Source organism: Varroa jacobsoni, unplaced genomic scaffold (genome assembly GCF_002532875.2).
Source record: "Varroa jacobsoni isolate VJ856 unplaced genomic scaffold, vjacob_1.0 scaffold_1172, whole genome shotgun sequence".
Classification (NCBI taxonomy): domain Eukaryota; kingdom Metazoa; phylum Arthropoda; class Arachnida; order Mesostigmata; family Varroidae; genus Varroa; species Varroa jacobsoni.
The window spans coordinates 83328-102235 of NW_019214074.1; the positions used below are offsets into that span (position 1 = coordinate 83328).

General features: G+C 35.9%; 1 protein-coding gene and 1 long non-coding RNA gene across 2 annotated transcripts in view; one reads left to right on the forward strand and one right to left on the reverse strand.

Annotated features, from left to right (window-relative positions):
• The first annotated feature begins 678 nt into the window (after positions 1-678).
• On the forward strand, positions 679-3819 carry LOC147752541 (uncharacterized). Its single transcript, XR_015313754.1, has 2 exons — positions 679-1145; positions 3478-3819. It is a non-coding gene; the product is annotated as an uncharacterized LOC147752541 (long non-coding RNA).
• Positions 3820-7500: 3681 nt separating this feature from the next.
• LOC111267346 (uncharacterized) overlaps positions 7501-18908 on the reverse strand; it is a 31506-nt gene continuing 20098 nt past the window's right edge. The window contains exons 3-11 of the mRNA XM_022845548.2: positions 18680-18847; positions 16514-16645; positions 15953-16003; positions 14313-14685; positions 13932-14101; positions 12843-13133; positions 12233-12368; positions 10991-11250; positions 7501-10656 (exon numbers count right to left, since the gene is read on the reverse strand). Of these exons, the coding sequence (XP_022701283.1) occupies positions 10189-10656; positions 10991-11250; positions 12233-12368; positions 12843-13133; positions 13932-14101; positions 14313-14685; positions 15953-16003; positions 16514-16645; positions 18680-18847 (2049 nt within the window). The 3' untranslated portion in view covers positions 7501-10188. The remainder of the gene's footprint in view (positions 10657-10990; positions 11251-12232; positions 12369-12842; positions 13134-13931; positions 14102-14312; positions 14686-15952; positions 16004-16513; positions 16646-18679; positions 18848-18908) is intronic.

Below are 18908 nucleotides of genomic sequence, written 5' to 3' on the forward strand. Positions count from 1 at the left end.
AATTGTAGCAGGTATAACGCAATATAAAAAAAATAATTTTTTTTGCACTAGAAAAACAAACCAATGCTCGTTCATTTCAATACTCAAGTGATGTCCTATGTACTAGAAGAAGGCATACCCAATATTCATCGCCGCACAGGTTTATTTATTGATTTCACTAATTCCCTTTCTTTCGCGTGTAGTATAACCTAATATTTTCGCTTCTAATTAAGCAATCAACATTATCCTTTATCGTTTTGGAAAACATGGTTTCGGAAAAGTGAAAATAATACAGTTAACTTTTTTTCCACTTCGTAGCTTTGGTACTAAACGAAAGTATGAGCAAACATTATTTATCTGTGCCAAGTAGGGTATCAATTGTAATTTTTGATAAACAGTGCAGTTCAAATGGCACCAAACTTGAGGCAACTATGCAGACCAAATGTTAAGGATTTTGTCTATTGTATATAGCGTCAGGTCTTGCCTTCTACCAGTCATCAATGATCTATCTTCGTTTATTTGAAATCAATATAAAGATATCGTAACTGAAAGTCGATTATCGGTTGTTGTTGGTCCAGTCACAAGCATATCGGTTCGTTAAGGCTGTCGTAAACTGCAGTGTATTTAAAATGTAGTAATAATATCTTTAATAAAATTTAATTACATTATTTTTTTTAACGGACTGCCGTTTTGGATCATTTGAGATTAATAAAGTGCCAAATGAATGCCTGACATCACCACAATAAAGCTTCGCTGCTAGGCATTGTTTCAATCCAGGAGAAAGTAGCCTATTTTTTGTTAGTGTTTTACAACTTCCATATCTGGGTTCAATGACATTGATACCGAGCTATAGAACTAAGGGCCCTTAATTTATTTTGTTGTGATTTTCAGTGGGGCCCAGAGCTACCCATGAAAAAGGCAAAGGGACGAATTGAAGCCACACCGTTACCGCCCATTTTGTTCCAACGAGGGTGGTCCAACGAAGTTTTTGGAGCCGACTCGAACAGCATGGGGCAAAAGGGAACGACAAAAGGGAGAAGACTTTTCGACCCATCAATCCTTACCTTCAAGGGGGCAACAGCCAAGGGCAGATTTTCGGGGTTCAGGCGGTTGGTCGTTCTTGACAGTCACAGGCAATTGCCAACTGAGCATCGTGTGCTAGTTCGGTAATTCGTTCAAAATCGACATCGCTTTGCTTCGTGGAACTGACAATATGTTCCTCACCATTTCGTGCCATATCAGGGAGTTCACATGGTTTTGCAGTGTATTTTGGAGGAGTCGATTTGTATTGTATTATTATATGGAGACGTAGAGTTTCCGGCTCTGTTAGTTAAAAGAAGAACGAAAAACATCAATGAAAGAGACGGTGAAGGAAATAGTCAATTACCATCTAAGGGTAAGCCGGGCACTTAGTAATCGATAGTGTTTGGTCAACAGCACGATCTATAAGAAGATTAGAGCAAAGCTAAATAATAAATTATTTATGGGTCTTTTGGGTCTATCACGGATTAAATCTAGTCCGAGGTCAAGATATATAATCTCGAAATACTCGCTTTCGTTGACGTTATATCGTCGGTATTGTCAGTCATATTTGACTCCGTAGACTTGTCAAGTCAGAAAACTGCACTCTCTGAGCCCATTTAACATTAGTAATCATAGAATCATACGCGAGAGTCTTACAGAAATTGATTTAAGAAAGTTATATTTCTTTAAAAAATTCACTGAAGCGAGATGAGTTCATAAAGTCAAAAGATTTTGGCTTTTTTTTGGATTTAACATATCAATTTTGAATGGTCTCTCGAAATTTCTGGAGTTTGTTTTGTTAACCTTTAGCTCCAACAAAAAAATTGAAAAGTTTAAGCTAACAAACATTTTTATTCAAACCTTTAAAGCCTGAACTCGATTCCTTTCACAGCAGACCGCAATCACGGAAGGCTTGTAAAAGGGATGAGACGTACCTAATACTTTAACCTACCTAGTACCCTTTAATAACTCCACCTGATACTCAATTAGAAACCGATGGCTCAGACGACATGAAAGCCACTAAACAAACGACAAAAATCTCACTAATTTATTATTATAGCACGAATCCATTGGATTATATACATAGACATCTCTTAACTTGTAGCAGCCAACATTCTTGACCCCAATAAATAAACTATAAATGCTCGTCGACGTATAGCTCAAACATGCTGGCACGTTAGAAGTCACTTAGAGAGGCTCGACTGAATATCATGTAAAGACGTTTTAAAGCTTCTTTCAGTTTAAAAAAAAATTGGTTTATTTCGGCGCTGCGACTTGGCGGAGCTTAAGGTTCCACAGCAAGCAGTGAACATAATTTTAGCATATGATTTTAATTACGCCAGGTACGAGGTCAATCATCTCTGGATCTCATTAGCTGCTGCCGCTGTTATTCTCCCATACGCCGCTGGCGAAGATCATGCTATCGCCGTCTGGTCCGTGCCTATTCAGCGCGTGATAACAATAATGATCTGGTTGAAGCATTATCCCACTAGCATACATTATTCCTTTTGCGTAAGCGTTACAGCATAACCAGTATCAGCATATAGCGTGTTTTATGTGCATTGGCAGGTTCTTTGTGACTTTCATACGTACTTTGATACAATACTTACATATATAAATTAGGTATAAGTTTCATATCACCAACTGCTAAGGACTACATATAAGTAGGTCGATGAAAAACAATTGCGTTTAGAGGCAAATTCAGAAGTATAAATTTGAACTTACAGTTCACTGCAGCTATCATTAGTCCAGCTTTTCCCCGGTGGTAGAAAAATTTCATGCACAAGCCTTCACACATACACCGTAAGCTCGAGAAGGGCTTACCTAATCAGTACAACTATTTAGTAACGGTTGGATATGTTTGTAACGTTGTAAAAAAGCTTGCGTTTCCAACAGCTTAAAATGTAGATGGTAAACTTGTTCTAGACAAAATCCACTATCTTTAGATGGGACCGCATATATTACTTTGTGAAAAGATGGGAGAAAATCATAAACAAAACGTAGCTGATAATGTTATAAGAATAAAAGATGTAGTGCTCCTCCTGCTTTCTGCAGTTGAAAAAAGTGTAGAAACTTTTTTCTTTGACATAATATTGTTGCTCCAACTAGGAACGATAGATTACCGTTATTTTTGCAAGGAAATCTTGCATTGCCTTATCCGCTTGCTAAGTGGTTTGACGAAAAGCTTTAAAGTAATAATTAAAAGCAGGCTTCGATAGCGCTTAAATGAGAACGGTGTCCTATAGGTCAATCAAAATGGATACGCGGATCTATTAATGAAAACGCAAGTCTATTCAGACAGAAGCTACAAAAATAATAAATAGGGAGAGACTATAGAGAACGCCAAGGGTCGCTCAAAAAAGCTATTTTTAGTCATCTTTTTAGACGTGATAAATGCGTTTAATAGCTTTCCGTGAAAATCGATATTGAGCAAACTAAATCAGCATCTATCTCACAATATCTTTCCATTTCTAGGTGATGATAGGCGCCCGACAGAAATTGATCCTTAGTCTTTCGTTGTAGAATTTGGCGTATGACGGAGTAATGCAACTGGAGAATCTCCCGATCGCCGTAAAGCTCATCGCATACGCAGATGGCCTAATAGTCACTTTAAGCGTAAAACACCGTAAAGCGTAGAACCTAAAAACTCGTACGAGCGGCACTCCAACTGACACAAGCTTGCTTTCTGGATGAATAAAAATGATATTTAAATGGCTTTTATCGTGAAGTGAAGCTATCTTACTTATAATCAATAAAAAATGACACAAAGTGGGCAAGATTGCCAAATGCGCAAAAACCTCACTGGACAAAAAACTTTGCTACATCCATTAGGTTAAGGTAGCAGGAATTCTAAGGAGATAAAATAAGACTTGAAAAAAAAAAGCGGGGTAATTAAGAAAAAAGACGTGGAAGACGCGACTGAATTGATGGGTTCACAGGAAGAGTAAAGGTTACAACTCCGCCTGCGAACTAGCTCGTTTAGAAAGGTGGAAAACCTCACAAGAATGATCCTGTCTTGCTGATTTAGCGGCATCTACTACCCTCTTCGACCACCCGCTAACGTTACTAGTAAATGAAGATCCGGGATAGCTTTAAAGTGAAATATAACAATTGAGAATTACTGGGTAGTACCTTAATTGTCGGGATTGAGCCAGACACTTGGCGCATATAAGTCTTACCCTGGTGGTGGTTCAACGTAAAAGTATTAAAACACTCTAAGTTTAGTTAAAATTTTGTTTTTTTGAACGTCTCAAAAAAATCGAATGAGAATGAAGACAACGCCAATATGTTTACTGAAATTAGAATTCATTACTAGGTCGGTTGCAGCTTCAGAACGTTTTAAACAGAGCGTTTTATACGTCGGTTTACGCGTTTAATTTAAACTTTACCACCATCTTTCTTTAAAATTGTGCGCATGGTGGACTGTTTACAACGTCTTTCATCCTCGGCACGGGAAGAACTACTTGAATCCGCCGAACAATGACAACGTGAAACTCAGCAAATATCCCCTACAATCAACTGTGTGCTAAACGTTGCATGCAGATCGTTACACGATGTAATTTGTCAAACTGAATCGATAAACTGATCGAAAAGGCAAATGAGCACTAGCAAACCTTGTTGCATAAATATTTTAGATTCCATACAACAGATCCTAATATTTTTGGTAACTCTGAGGTCATAACTCACGCTGCCTTAGTTCAACGGATCACTATTTTCTAGCTATCGCACCACAACCTGGAATATTATTGCTGCTACAGTAGATTCGTCTTAAAGTTACTGCCAAAGCTGAATTTTCGTTCTAATCAACTTAATGCTGCCAACGCGGGTTTCCATTAAAAAAAAGCCGACTTTGAATCGCAATTTTATATTAAATTACGATACTCCATTTTTACGTATATAAAAGTGTAAAATAAACAGTACGGATTATTCAGGATTTTGCAGAAAGTCAAAAAGTAGCAGTTCTTTACAAAAATCACTTTTTCTGTAGAGTTTTCATAGTATGACATATATAGAGTGTGTGGCGGACACCACACATGCATACCACAATGATCACGAATGAGATTCGTATGCTTCTTTATTACGGATCTCAGTTTACCCAATTTAGTTTGTGGGCCATGTTTTTATTCTATATAAAAAATGCAGCTTTTTATTTTTATCATAAAACAACATTTTAGGCACTCTGACATGATAATTATACGATTTATAGATGATATCTTAGCTGTCTTAGTTATAAGCTTTATTTCCACGCATGACTCAGCGATTGCTGCGCATACGCGCACATTAAGGTTTTCTCATCACTTTCTGGGTCCTCTAATTTAAGGTCAGGAAAAAGCCTTTTACGCGTTTGGAGATGCTGTGCACTTTTTGCGTAATCATCTCCATAGTATCACTCGGAGTTCAAACGAAAACTTATCCATAAATACAGATCATAGATAAGTTACGCTTCTCAGGATTTGGGTTGCATTGAAAGCCATTTGCGAGATATATTCTAGCTAGGTTAATATTTTTTGGACGGTTTGAGAATGATAATTCTTTATTAAAGGAAAACAATCTAGAATTTGAGATTTTTGGCGATAGGAATTAGCTCTATTTAACTTCTGAGAAATAGAATTCGTTTTTGACAGAAGTACAACGCATTCTTTATATACTGTATAATTTCCTGAAACTTAAATAATTACATTCGCCAAATGTTACGAACTAAATTGAACATAAAATATTAACGCCTTGTTAGTGAATAGAAAACACCACTTTTTTATTTTTGTCACAAGAAGTAATATGTTATGTATTTTTCGTCATTATTCATGATTTTCTTCCATCTTTCCATCAAGTGATATATGCCACCTCGCCAAAAAATCGCGGGTTTCTCTGAAAAAGTTTTTCAACCGCGCTTTGAATTCTTAAGTCGTGTCGAAGGTAAAACCAGCAAGAGGTCAAAAACGATTATGAATGCTAAACTAGAAATAAGGGCGTTTACTTACGCATATAGAAAACGTTCACCAAGCCAAAACTTGGGAGTCAAATTTAGCAATTACTACAGAGTAAGGTGTATGATCATATTAGAATTACTTATTTAATTATACCACGAGATAATTGGAGGTAGAAATAACAATTCATTTGTAAAATTACAGAACCTCTGCTGCATATATGCTCAGCGGATCCCATACAATATATAAAGCAAATTTTGTCGTTACTGCAGTAAAATATAATTCAGTCACTTTTTAGTGTTCTAATAACAGGGAGTCTAGTAAGTCCCCTAAGAGGCGCCGAAAATGTTAAGCTATGACAGTCCACATTTTTACTACAGGCTAACACAATGATCAGCGGCGAGATGCGACCTCGTAAATCACTACTGGACATAACAATATCGCATCGCATGGCAATTTCAGTGAGTAACCTTAAAACAAAATATATACTCAAAACTTATTTTGACTATATTCTATATATTATAGTAGTATTTCAGCAATGCACAAGACGGGTTATGCGAACGATTGTCCGGTTGCAAAAGGAGATAATTAGACGACAAAAAAACAGCCAATATCCTAAAACGCATGGTATTTAGGACAGCGGCAATTCCTTAGGCACATCTACATCTACGAAAAGAGGAGGGCTACGTTTTAAAGCGATCTGATAGAACTAGCTCGTAGGATGCTTTTTCATGAAAAATAAAGCTTTTTACAAGGGTTTTTGTAATCCAATTAATAAAATGCCGCATGTGCAACTTCCACGTGGACCGTATTTTCGTATAACGTACCGTAAATGCATTCTGGTGTACTTAACAAATGTTTTCAAGTCAGCAAAGCAATACTGAGTTTACAACAAAATTAAAAAAAATAATAATAATCTTGTGGCCTCCGCAAAACGATGTGGCTTATTATCTTAAAACCATTAAAAGTTATTATTTAGTTAAAAAGAAAATAATACTCTAGAGCGCTAAACTAGATCGCGAAACTGGATTGAACTGAATTTTCAGTGTACGCTTAATAGAAAAACGAAGTATCAATCATATTATCTAACTAAGTGGTAAATGTGACTCTAAACGAAAAATTCGAGCTCCACGATCTGCTTTTGCTTCTTATTATCATAAGCGTTTGCCTAAGGTTTTTAATCAGACATGAGACTCCTTATAATGGACCTGTTCCATTCATTCGGAACGACTTTTTATAAGTTTTTTTTTACCCTTACCATATTTGACGGAATTGAATTAACTTGAAGAGAACGATTGATTTCCATAGCATATAAGTGTATAGGTTAAATAACGTAACTATAATAAAATAATGTTCAAAGTAATCAAGTTTGAAGTACCTAATATCGGAAAATTAACGCGCGCACATTTTTATTGTATGTAAGTGACCGTTGAGAGATGTACCATATTGGACTAAATATTCCGTAAAGCATAAAAGTGGCAACACTACTTGAAATGCGTGCCGGAATGCCTTTTGAAAGGACCGTCTCTAATGAGTCGTAACAAAGGAGGAAGCATACGAATAAAGCAGAAGATAAAAATAGGCTCAGTTCAAGCCATAGAAAACAACGGATTTACTCAATAATGTTACAACTTAGCAATAGCATATAGAATATAATACACATATTAATTTACCGATGGTAAAACCTCGCGTTTATGTTCACAATTGTTATAAAATGTAATTACTTGGATTATATTAATATATCGTAAAACACTACGTTATGTACAAAACGTTCCGCTTCTCATTCTAATATCCTTTTAATAAACACCAGAATGTTTTTCCATTAATTTTTATATTTTTCTTTAAACTTTTTCCTTCTCTATACAATTTGTTTCTATAATAATGCGTTTTTAGAGTCATTAGCCACGAAGTTTTTATAGTGATACTGATGATAAAATTCGAACAAAAGTATATATATAACGTCAGGTTATCGTGTGCTATTGTTTAAAGACTTACGTCACAAATAATAATATAAATATTTGTATGGGTAATATATGTTTTAGTTTTACCATTATGAAAACATATGGAGTTGATTGCTAGTAAAATAAATAAATGAACTGCATTCTTAATATGCAGTCAACGAATTGCATCAATCACAGAAGCTATTTAAATAAAACACTGTTCGCTTCTCAATTCCCTATTTCTTTTCAGTTCTAATTTTATGACTTCTTTGAAATAATAGTTGTGTCAATTTTTATTCGTGTCAATCTGTTCTAAAAACGAGTAACTAAAAATAAACGAATCACGAGTCATACCATGCCAACGACGACTAGAACGAAACAGAAAAGCTGATTGCTTTTTATCTATCCCTGAAATCAAAACTCAAAAAACGCATTGAGGCATCAACCTTCTCATTGAACATCACCCTTTGTAACGCAATGCAAAGATTCATCCTAGACACGTTTTCGTTTCATCCAATAGTTTAATTTGCCGTGTGATTGTAGCACCATATAAAATGTTATCAACAGTTATGCGTACTGTGACAACTATGACTCTACACTCTCATTTGTAGATAAAAAATAATCTGTTCCATTTCCACAACAGTCACACATCACGGGGTTCCATATTATTTCATATACCCGTTACTAGTTTCACAAACAGTTATCTAAAGTGTATCTTTCTAGATTCATTCATGTCATTTTTAGGATGATCTTTTACGTCGTCACTTGTTTAGGACAAACTATTGGTGTTTACGAATCAGCTTCCTGCTAGTAAACAATAATCTCCTTTTTTCAGTCGAGCGGCGATTTTTAATTCAGCCTCTGCGCGTCTAATTACCTAGAATGCTTTAAGAAATTCCTTGATTTATACCCTCTAGTCTTAATAAGCCTATCATGTGTTCTAAAGAAATTAATTTTAAAAATTGCTATGTTACATATTATTTTCAGAATTGTTTTTCCTTCTTTTCGATACTTTTCAAAAGCGATCACTATAAATCGTCCGTTTTCACATTTATACTCACTCAGTGCGCGTATAAACATGGCATAAGTCAAAGACTAGGATGTGATAGCTGCCGTTGTTAAGCGTCACCTTGAAAACAATTTCTCTACAAGGAAATAGGAATTTGATTGGATTGAACCAATATTATTTTTAAGAGAATAAAGTTCACTTCTTATATAAAATAGCTGATAATATTGCGGGGATAAGTAAGCTTTTACGGACACCAAAGGAAACAAAGTAATAGTTGCATATGCTAAATAAATATTTGTGCATATTCTGTCTGTCCACTGGGCTCTACCTTAAATGAACCTAGACTTGCTAAAGTTGTGACGTTAGATAATCAATAATAGGTACACAAGCAAATGGCAAACATCATGCACGACATAATGCTTACATGTTAGAGTTTAATTTTTTGCGATTCAATATCTCTCCCTTTCTCCTTTCACATTTTTAGCTTTAACAACGAGTATTTTAAACCAGAGTATACTCATGCAGAATACTTCTTGAAGCTACCCAGTAATAACAGTAGGTAAAGAGATAGTTTTTGTAGGACAAATGAATGTCATGTTTGGTCCTTTCCCAAGGCAATGCGGGCTTTACGGACTTGGAACTTTTTTCACAGTGAACATATGACAGAGTTTTTGTATGATCACACAAAGATTATTCAGCACTTTTGATACTTCGTCACACTGGGCCAGTTCAGAATCTGCACTTATTTAAATGATTAGAATAATCACTAAAAACCTGTTAAAATACGGAATATTACACATCTGTACTCTGCCTGGCTTTTAGACATTTTACTTTCGCGCGAACCATAAAAAGGAAGCGCATAAGGATTCTGTTATTAATCTATCCTTTTTAGTTAACAGAAACTCTGGCTGTTATTCCTAGAGATTTCGCTAGATAATGATTTTTAGCTATTTCTCATCAGTATGATATATCATGAATATCATTTTTACATATGCCTTTATCTAGTCACACTTACGTTGATTCGTGTCTCTGCTCCCGCTTTATACATTTTTTCAAGCCTCGTATAACAAATAGCGTCTTTTTTAATCATGAAGAAGCGTAGTTGGTGTATACCTTATGCAATTGATGGATGAACTTGACGAGGAATGCAAATGGTGACAACTCTGACAGCTTCACCTACATCTTGAGCATATGCCTCCCATAATGGTTTCAAGTACTACATAGCTTAGCTGATATACCGACAATATATATTGCTATCAATGAAAGGAACTTGACAGCTTTGGAATTGCTACGTAACACTTTTGGCAATAGATTACACCTTATTTTCATCGATCTTCTCTCCAAAAACGCGCTCTTCTGAGGCGGGATCGACCACATCATCGATATCAGCGGTTTCGAGCCCTTCATAAAATTGTTTGCACATTTCCGGCTTTTCTCTCATAAGATAAACACAATCTGTCTTTTTAGCCGGAGACACAGATATACGGCGTCCAAGGACAGGTGGATATGTTGTTAACAGTCGTTCTTTGCTACGCTCGAAGTTTACTGTCACAGTTTCATATTTATGTGTTAGAATATCAACGCGGCATCCGGTATAAGTTAACGATACGGCCTTCGCCCAAGCGACCCCTTCAAGTCCTGCGGGTTTTTTCTCTAACGGGGCCTCAAGACCATCGATAAGGACACTAAAATCGAAAAACGAATAGGGCATCATTTGAACAACAGCAACCTTACTATCCGCTCTATGCAGCACGCTGCACCAATCTGCAGGAAGCAGAATCTGCAATGAGTTAGAAAATAAATGTTGTTATTCTAATGAAGAGCAAGCGAATTTGGTCGTCAGAAGTAAATTTCTTCGCTTAGAATATATTATATATGAGTACAACTACAGAAGTACATATGATGCATGGATTAATTCGTCAATAATGGCAGAATTTAGGGCAAGAAATGTTAAATATGCTTTGTAATATCAAAGTCAATTTCGAGTTTTTTTAGTTGATCAGGACGGCAATGTTAAATTATATAAAAAAAAAAAAAAAAACACTCGTTAATAAAAAAATTCATAAAAAAATAAAATGCAGTATGCTTATACACTAGGGCACAGAAAAACAAACCTCGGTTTCTTTTTTCCTTTGCACTTCGATTCTGCTATGGAAAGCATCGCACTCATTCTGAGTATGTCCGGCTACGAGAAACTTCTGTATAATTTTAATGTTATAGCGAGCCGAAAGCTGCATAAGCATCGCTGACAGAGCCAGATTTTTGTTAGGACAAAGCCAGTTGTCCGACCAGACTATAACTGTGCGTGTGTCCGGGCTTTGTGCCATTGTGTAGTCAATGAAATTCTTGAGGCATGATGAAATTTCCATCTTACCTATAATGAAGGCTCTCGTCAATCATTCTGTGAATGTTTATTTCAGTTAATATATTAATCGTAATGTTCTTACTATAGATTATATTAATACATAAGAAATCTTTAACTTCCAGAATAGCGCGAGGTTATATACATCTTGTAATACTATGTCTAGGACATTTTCTGTCGATTAAATTCAAACGAAGAAACTGCATCAGTTTGATTGATCGTTGTTCGGCTGTATATATAATTCTAATTAAAGTGGACCATTCTCAATCGCATTGCATGCTTCCATGGAAAAATGCTTGCCATTTTATTGTTAGAAAAACTCTCTCATATGCATCCTTAAATAAATAAAGCTAGAAATAGACTGAGAAATCATGAGTCATTGATGCGACAGGACATTTAAGATCAACGTATACTTATTTGTTTCCCCGGAATCTACCGCTTCAAGGCTTAACTGAGATGTTATTTCTATAACACTTGACGTCAAAATATTGTAATTTGAACTCTAAACATAGTTAGACAAAAAATTAATACATATATTTCACTAACTGAAAAAGCAGTTTTATTAGTGAATACAGTTCTAGCTACTGGATGTTCCGTTGAACTTCCATTATAAAGATAGGCAAAATATTGTTTTGCCACAAAGGCAATTATGTTAGGGAAGTAGAGATTTTTCAAAACCTTCAAGAAATATATGTAATATAGAAACAGTGCTAGGCTAAACCACTAAAATAACCAATTTAATCATTAAAAAAAAATATTAAAATCGAGATAAAAGACACATATCTCCAAGGATAAAAGGACTATCAGAAAACGCTGGTTCAAACTCCGCTATCGATAAACATTATATTACACGTGTGATTGGTGAGGGAAAATATTTACCAACGGTAGACTTTACTCTAACACTCTAGTAGCCGTATATATCATATATATGAAATGCAACGAGCCATGCTGCTGCTGTAGGACTGTGAGAGATAATCGTAAAAAGCGCACGAACCTCGACCAGCAATGCTCTCGTCCCAAAGATAGCAAGCCATTTGGCCACTGGCGACGTCGCAAACTGTGTAGCTGTACACGGCCAGATGACGTCGGTAAATAGCTTCATTCGAGCGAAGCATTGGTGCTGGCAGCGTCTAATCGCATAGAGTAAAGCCAAGGTTAATGATATATTCATGCAATAATCTTTGGACGAGGATTTGAATTTGGAAAATTAAATCGGATTCTTTAGCAAATTTCGTTATAATATTATACTGTGCCCGTTTTGGGTATTTTTTTTACAATAGCCCTGCATACTATCTTATTTCTAAGTTTTTCGGATTCATTTAAAATCAGAAAGAAGTTTTCCACTGCGGGCAATAGCTGACTATACCCGTACACATACATTATTTGCAGAGGATATTTCCATGTAACATACGATAAAGAACAGTACAGCTCCTTTTCGTCATATTTGCACGAACAGACAAAAACGAGTACGCATAATCAATACCCAATGTACTCTAGGTCTGTTAATTATATACATAGACGTTTACAGACGTACAATAAACACGCTGAGTTGGATAGAGTACATTCATATGGGTTTGCATGTGACTGGCCTCCTAGCTACTAACCTTCTGAAGATCTACTGCAAGTACTTTTGTCGTATGATCCTGCATAGCAAACTGTTTATCAGCTTCTTTGTTATTCTGTCTATTCTTTGCCTCAGCTTGATGCAGATCTTTCGTAAGTTGTACCGTTTCACGATCAGGATTGTCCATGTCCTTCAAACGTGCATCGAGCTTCTGGCACAACGCGCAAAGGTGCATCGATGAAGTAGATTTGAAGCCTATATTGAATTTCTCAACCAATACCCGACGGTAAGTTGCGTAAGATACCTTATGCGATTCCTCGACAACACTTTCCTGTAAATGAGCAGAAGAAATACGATTATTCTTCTTTTTGCCCTTTAAGCTTCCCAGTTAATACACAACAGGCAACAATACGTTTAGATTAATTTTTAGACTAGACACCCTAGGATATTGATCGAATTTCACTACACTATATATCCAAAACATAATTACTATTACTTACTCATAATTATTATCAAAATTTGACCCATAAGACAAAGGGTTTAACTAGCACTGTACATATTTAAAATCTGTAATGCTATTTCCTGAACCTCGTTGGGAGCCACGATGAATTTTGCTACACTAAGCATCTTAAAGTTCACTTTTTATACTAAGTTTTTAATTTGCCAAGCAATAAATTTTGTCAAAAAATATGCACCCCAGGATAACCATGGCAAGCTTCTAAAAACTTCATAACTAGGGCGTCAGTATAGGTATTTTATCTGTGCCTTACAGCGATTATGATTCAATATATATTATTTGTCCCGTCTCCGGGATGGTCCTAACTGAGACTTCTGCGTGTAGGATTGGCCGGATAAAAAACCTTTGGTGGATACGGCATATCTGATGAGATAATGTTGAAAAATATAAAAACTTCCCTATAAAGTATTATGTAAACTGTTCTACGTATATTTATCATCACGAAGAGATAAAGGGGCAAAATCATTCTGTCTAGATAGTAATATGATTACATGTTGGGTGAACTGAGGTTAGGTAGTAAAGAGATTGTTTTAGAAGTTATTCACTCTTTATATATACATATATATATATATGAAGCTAAGGCTATCATATTTCTCGTTAAAGATAACGTACATTGTATAGAGTGCACATCTGTGAAATTGACGTATCGTTTGTGATGAATTCACGGCCCTTAGCTCCTTCAGGTGTAGGATAGTAGCTCTTATCACGGGGAAAAGTTTCTATATGGCGAGTAATCTGTTCCATTACGTCAATTTTTAACTTGTGCGCTGGAGCATGCTTGCCTAAAGAGGAAAAGAGGATTATCCACCTTAATCAATCGAGTTTAATAATATTTTTGGTGTCTGATGAACATCTGTTTGAATCAGATATACACAGCTACACTTGTAAATAGCATTCACGGTTCCTCTACGTAGACATGATATATTCATTTAATAACCGCATAGCACTCAGTATCATAATTGATCTGTGTGAGTCTTACTTTGCAAAACTTACCGCGATTGGATTGTCCTATCTTATGCAACTCTGATATATCTCCAGTTACTTGGTGCTCAAGCAGGTGTGAAAGACACTTCCTTAACACTCCTGCGCTGATACCGGTCATATCCATAAAACATTTCTTGCACATATCAACCGTTTTATGATCGATCACAAGCGAATACACAAGGGAACCTCTACGGGCCACCGTTTCACTAGTTCTCGCCTTAATGGAGCGCCTTTGCACTGGTCTAGCTCTAACACCAGTTAAAATGAGGTCCATTTGTATTTTCCGCAAGGTTTCCTTATCTAGCATACTTAAAACGTCTCGAAATCCAGCCAAATCTCCTTTCGAGCAGTTACGAAGACAGTTCTTCTTACACACTTGATTCTATAATAAATGCATGAGAAACAGACATCGCAATTAGAAAAGGTTAAAATAAATGATTTTCCCTACATCAGAAAATCCTTATTATGGGAATCACTTCTCTTTTTTATATGGCCATGGGGAATATCATAATGAGAGAACCTACCAAAGTCTTTGTTATGCACAAACTACTTAATTTTAACCAGCATGGATTTACAAAATATCTGTATACAAGTAACCGAGCATCAGCTAAGATTGGGCAAGACGCCTCCTCAACAATGTGTATATTTCAAGATATCGGCCTTACGTTTTGGAATGCTTTCGTTAACAAGGCTCTGTGCAGTTCTGAAGTATTCTACAGACCATGCCCAAAGCTCTGAAATTACTTCAGATTTGTGCGTTCTGTACAAGTATTGTGTGGACATAAAAGTGGAAGCATTGTATAAAGGTATGAACATCGTTTCCAGACAAAAGGTCTTATTATACTAAGATCTGTAAGATAAATTTGAAACGGATTGCAGAATTGCTAGTAGATGTCTAACTGATGCACTTAAATAACGCCTACGCACCATGTAAACTTGTCAGTGTGGCGAACATTTTAAAAACGACTGAAACCCTTATATAAAATATTTTTAAAAAATATGGTAACAAAAATAGTAATAATTATAAACCAATCTCAAAATATCCTATGGGTAAGTACAAGCGCTTTGACAGTTACACAGCCCTACGTAAGCATTAAAGTACTAATGCAACCAGCCATAGATACTTTAAGCACACGTAGCTTCAGCAGCTACGTGCCTACTAAATTAATCTGCCAAGTCCTACCATTGTCTATAGAAAATTGTACGTGACTTCCTAACAAAAATTTTTTTTTTCGATTTCGGATAAACGTCATATTAACCAAATCTGTTAAAATTAGCATATATTCATTGGACGCAAGGCATTACGACACGTAATCACATAATGACTATGTGGACTATAACTTTAATTTATTGTATATTACGTAAACTAACGATTTAAGTTCCCAATTTAATGTGCTATAATACCATGTGTGTAAAATTTTAATGGATCTATCTCTAACATAAACTTAACTCTCTTTTTGAAAAGCTGAATGCATTAGCTTTATACAGCAACGAATTTTGAGAAATGACTTTGTCATTAGACAAACATGACACCCGATTAAACATTTCTCACATTCGAACTTATTTTTCAAAAGAAAAAAATCTCGGCTTCGGATAAACGTATCGTTATAAGATCTCTAACAGACTTTGCTTGCCAGTATGATATTTACTTTAGAAGGCGAGGGAGATGCGGGTGATGAAGGTCCAGACGAACAAGGATCCTGCAAGTACAGAGACAGTAATAATCTCATAATAATTGTCATTTTTACGAACCGTTCCTCAGACAGTAACTTCTTTGTTGTCAATGCACGCTATATGACATATATCTTTAGTTTTTTAAACTCATCATATAAACCGCAAGTCACATACATTATTAAAATCGAACCTAAAAACTTTAGATAAAAAACTTTCAGTGTTTCGATTGTATGCAATATTTTGCCCTGAATATCTAAGAGCTAGCACTTCTTAACCAATTTTTACTTAGTAATTTTTGAAGCTTAAAATATATTTAAAATAAATAGGTAAAATATATCATCATCACACACTACAAACACTGCAATATATATGTGGCGAAATAGTTTTTCTGTGTCGACTTGAGATCTTACCATTTTGGATGCTATTATTAAAAATACACAATTAACAGAATTTAAGCATTAGTAAACATTATTAACGATGATGATCTTAGTAGAAAGCAAGGCAAATAACTTCTATAATTAGTCTACAATAATTACCTCTTGCTGGTCATGGTCGTTTTTATCCCCGGATGTATCATGAACGCTCGATGAAGAACATTCCCCATCGTCGGGGACAACCACTGAAACTACTTTCGGCACCTTCGGCTTTGGAGGCCGTCCTCTTTTTCTCTGAAAATAAAAAAGAAAAACTGTTATTTATTAAAGAGAAAAAGTAGGTTTACATCTGAAGCAGAAGTATATGGTAAATAAATCAATAGATTTTGCATTTGCAAAAAGTATGCATATAAGAATTATTTGAACGTGGCAGCTATTCTAAAATGTTAGGACTATAACATTCATTATTTACAGACGTATAGATGATGACAAATGTGCCTTAGAAGGTACATTGTAACAATTCATATATCAACATAAAGTCGTCTACCCGTACCCTTTCTTCCTCCATAACCTACTTATTTATTACCTCTTTTTATATGGTCTGTATTTGTATAACTATGGCGATTGATATTTTTTGTTCATAATGCATACTGAGCAGTGCATAGAATTAATTTAAATATTTGGTATTAGTAGAATATATTAAACACTTGTGTTCTCAGTTATGCCTCTAAAGCAAAGGTACCTAATCACATTGAAAGACAAAAAATTGAGAAACCGCCAAGACAAGCATAACAGTTTAAAACTGTTATACATTAGCCGGAATAAGATGATAGACAAAACGTAACGTTTGTGAATACAAATGCACCCCATGCGGCATAGACACTTCTGCCTGGTTGAGTCCACAACGTGTCATGTGTATATCAATCTGATATCCACGTATTCAACTCCTGTAGCTTAATTATTACATTTTCCCTTTCGAAATTGACTTCAGAGGCTATGAATTGAAATATAACTTTTGAGAAGAACTTTAGCTGCATAAATTGTTTGTCATAAACATAACTGTTAATCTACTGGATCTCCACTGCTAATGCAACGATAAATTAACTTTTATCATAAAACATTATGTTAGCTATTACAATAACGCGAAGATTACGGGTGCTACTTATCCCACAGTCACTAAAGGAAGTGTTTTCCACTAGAATGTCAAAACGGTGCCCCTGAGTCAAAAGTATTTTACACGCATAGAAACTATTTCTTAACAAAGTCTTAACAAACTCGGTGTATGCAAAGTAGCTGAGCTTTAAAGTTAAAAGAAGGTAGTTTTCTATGAGACATTCCCCTGTCGGGTTCAATATCGCAAACATTAGCTACTCACAGCAAACTTCGGTATGGATCAGTCAATTAGACAAATCCAACATAGAGTTCAGAACAGTTGTTCCGGCTGTCGGTCGACCTCGAATAAAAATGCTAAATAGGTTTTATATAAATAAGTGCCTATACGAGCTTTCCCTCCGAATCGATATAAACATTTACTACCATTTAGCTAGATTGTAAACCTTAAATCTTTCTTTTTCTTTTTATAGATTATGTTAACTTCATCGGTATTAGAGGATAATTGCACCCGGACATACTCCTTTGGAAGCCTGGAGGGAACATTATTTTCTCCTTTCTTAAAGAGTTTATGATACCCAAAACAAATGCACCGGCGCCTTAAAAAGTACGGCCTTTGTAGTTCCGGCATTATCGGCATATTGACGGCGTTTTTTTCTCTATAGGACACATCTCTGTCCTACCAGGCAGCTTTCTAGCAATCTGACATCTCAGGTCTTGGCCGTGCTTTGGAGTGCAAGCGTCGTTAACCAACATAACTAAGTTGCACCCTAATCATTTTGCATATAAGTTTATATCCTGTGCCATCCGCCTTTAAAAACTGTATTGTAACTAACTACGAGAAAGTAGACTGGTTTGAGGTGGATTATTTGAAGAAGGATCTTGGGTGTCTGCTGCACGGACAAGAACAGGTTAGCTTATCTAGGAGCAAAAAACGCGATTTTCAGTAAACCTCTCATGCCGATTCCTTCTAGATAACACGAGTATCTATATACGATATTTGTACCCTGACAAGCGGAAAGGTTTAAAATGTAAGCAAATTTCTGCGCAAGACCAACGAACCTTTAATCTAAACTAAGTGTACCTAGCGTGTTAATCCCAACGAACGATTTGCTCAAGGGTTGGTTTCCATCAAGCCGATCTCTGATATAGTAAATCCTCATTTAGCAAAATACTATATACTATAAAAAAGATTCAAGTACGGACGAGCTGCCTTACTCGCGTCAGTGGCTCTGGGAGAAGCTGCTTGTCTTCACTGCTGCTCCCACTGCTCCCGCCCTCTTTGGTTTCCTCAGAAGTAGTGATCCGACTTCTACGAGTTATCCTTTCCGTGCTCGTTTCTGCTCTCTCGCCCAACCGGTCGGGCCTCTCGAGGACGTGGGGATTCTAGAACGTAATTGGATATATATGAACAGCGCTATAAGTCAGTACAAATTAACTAAAACTT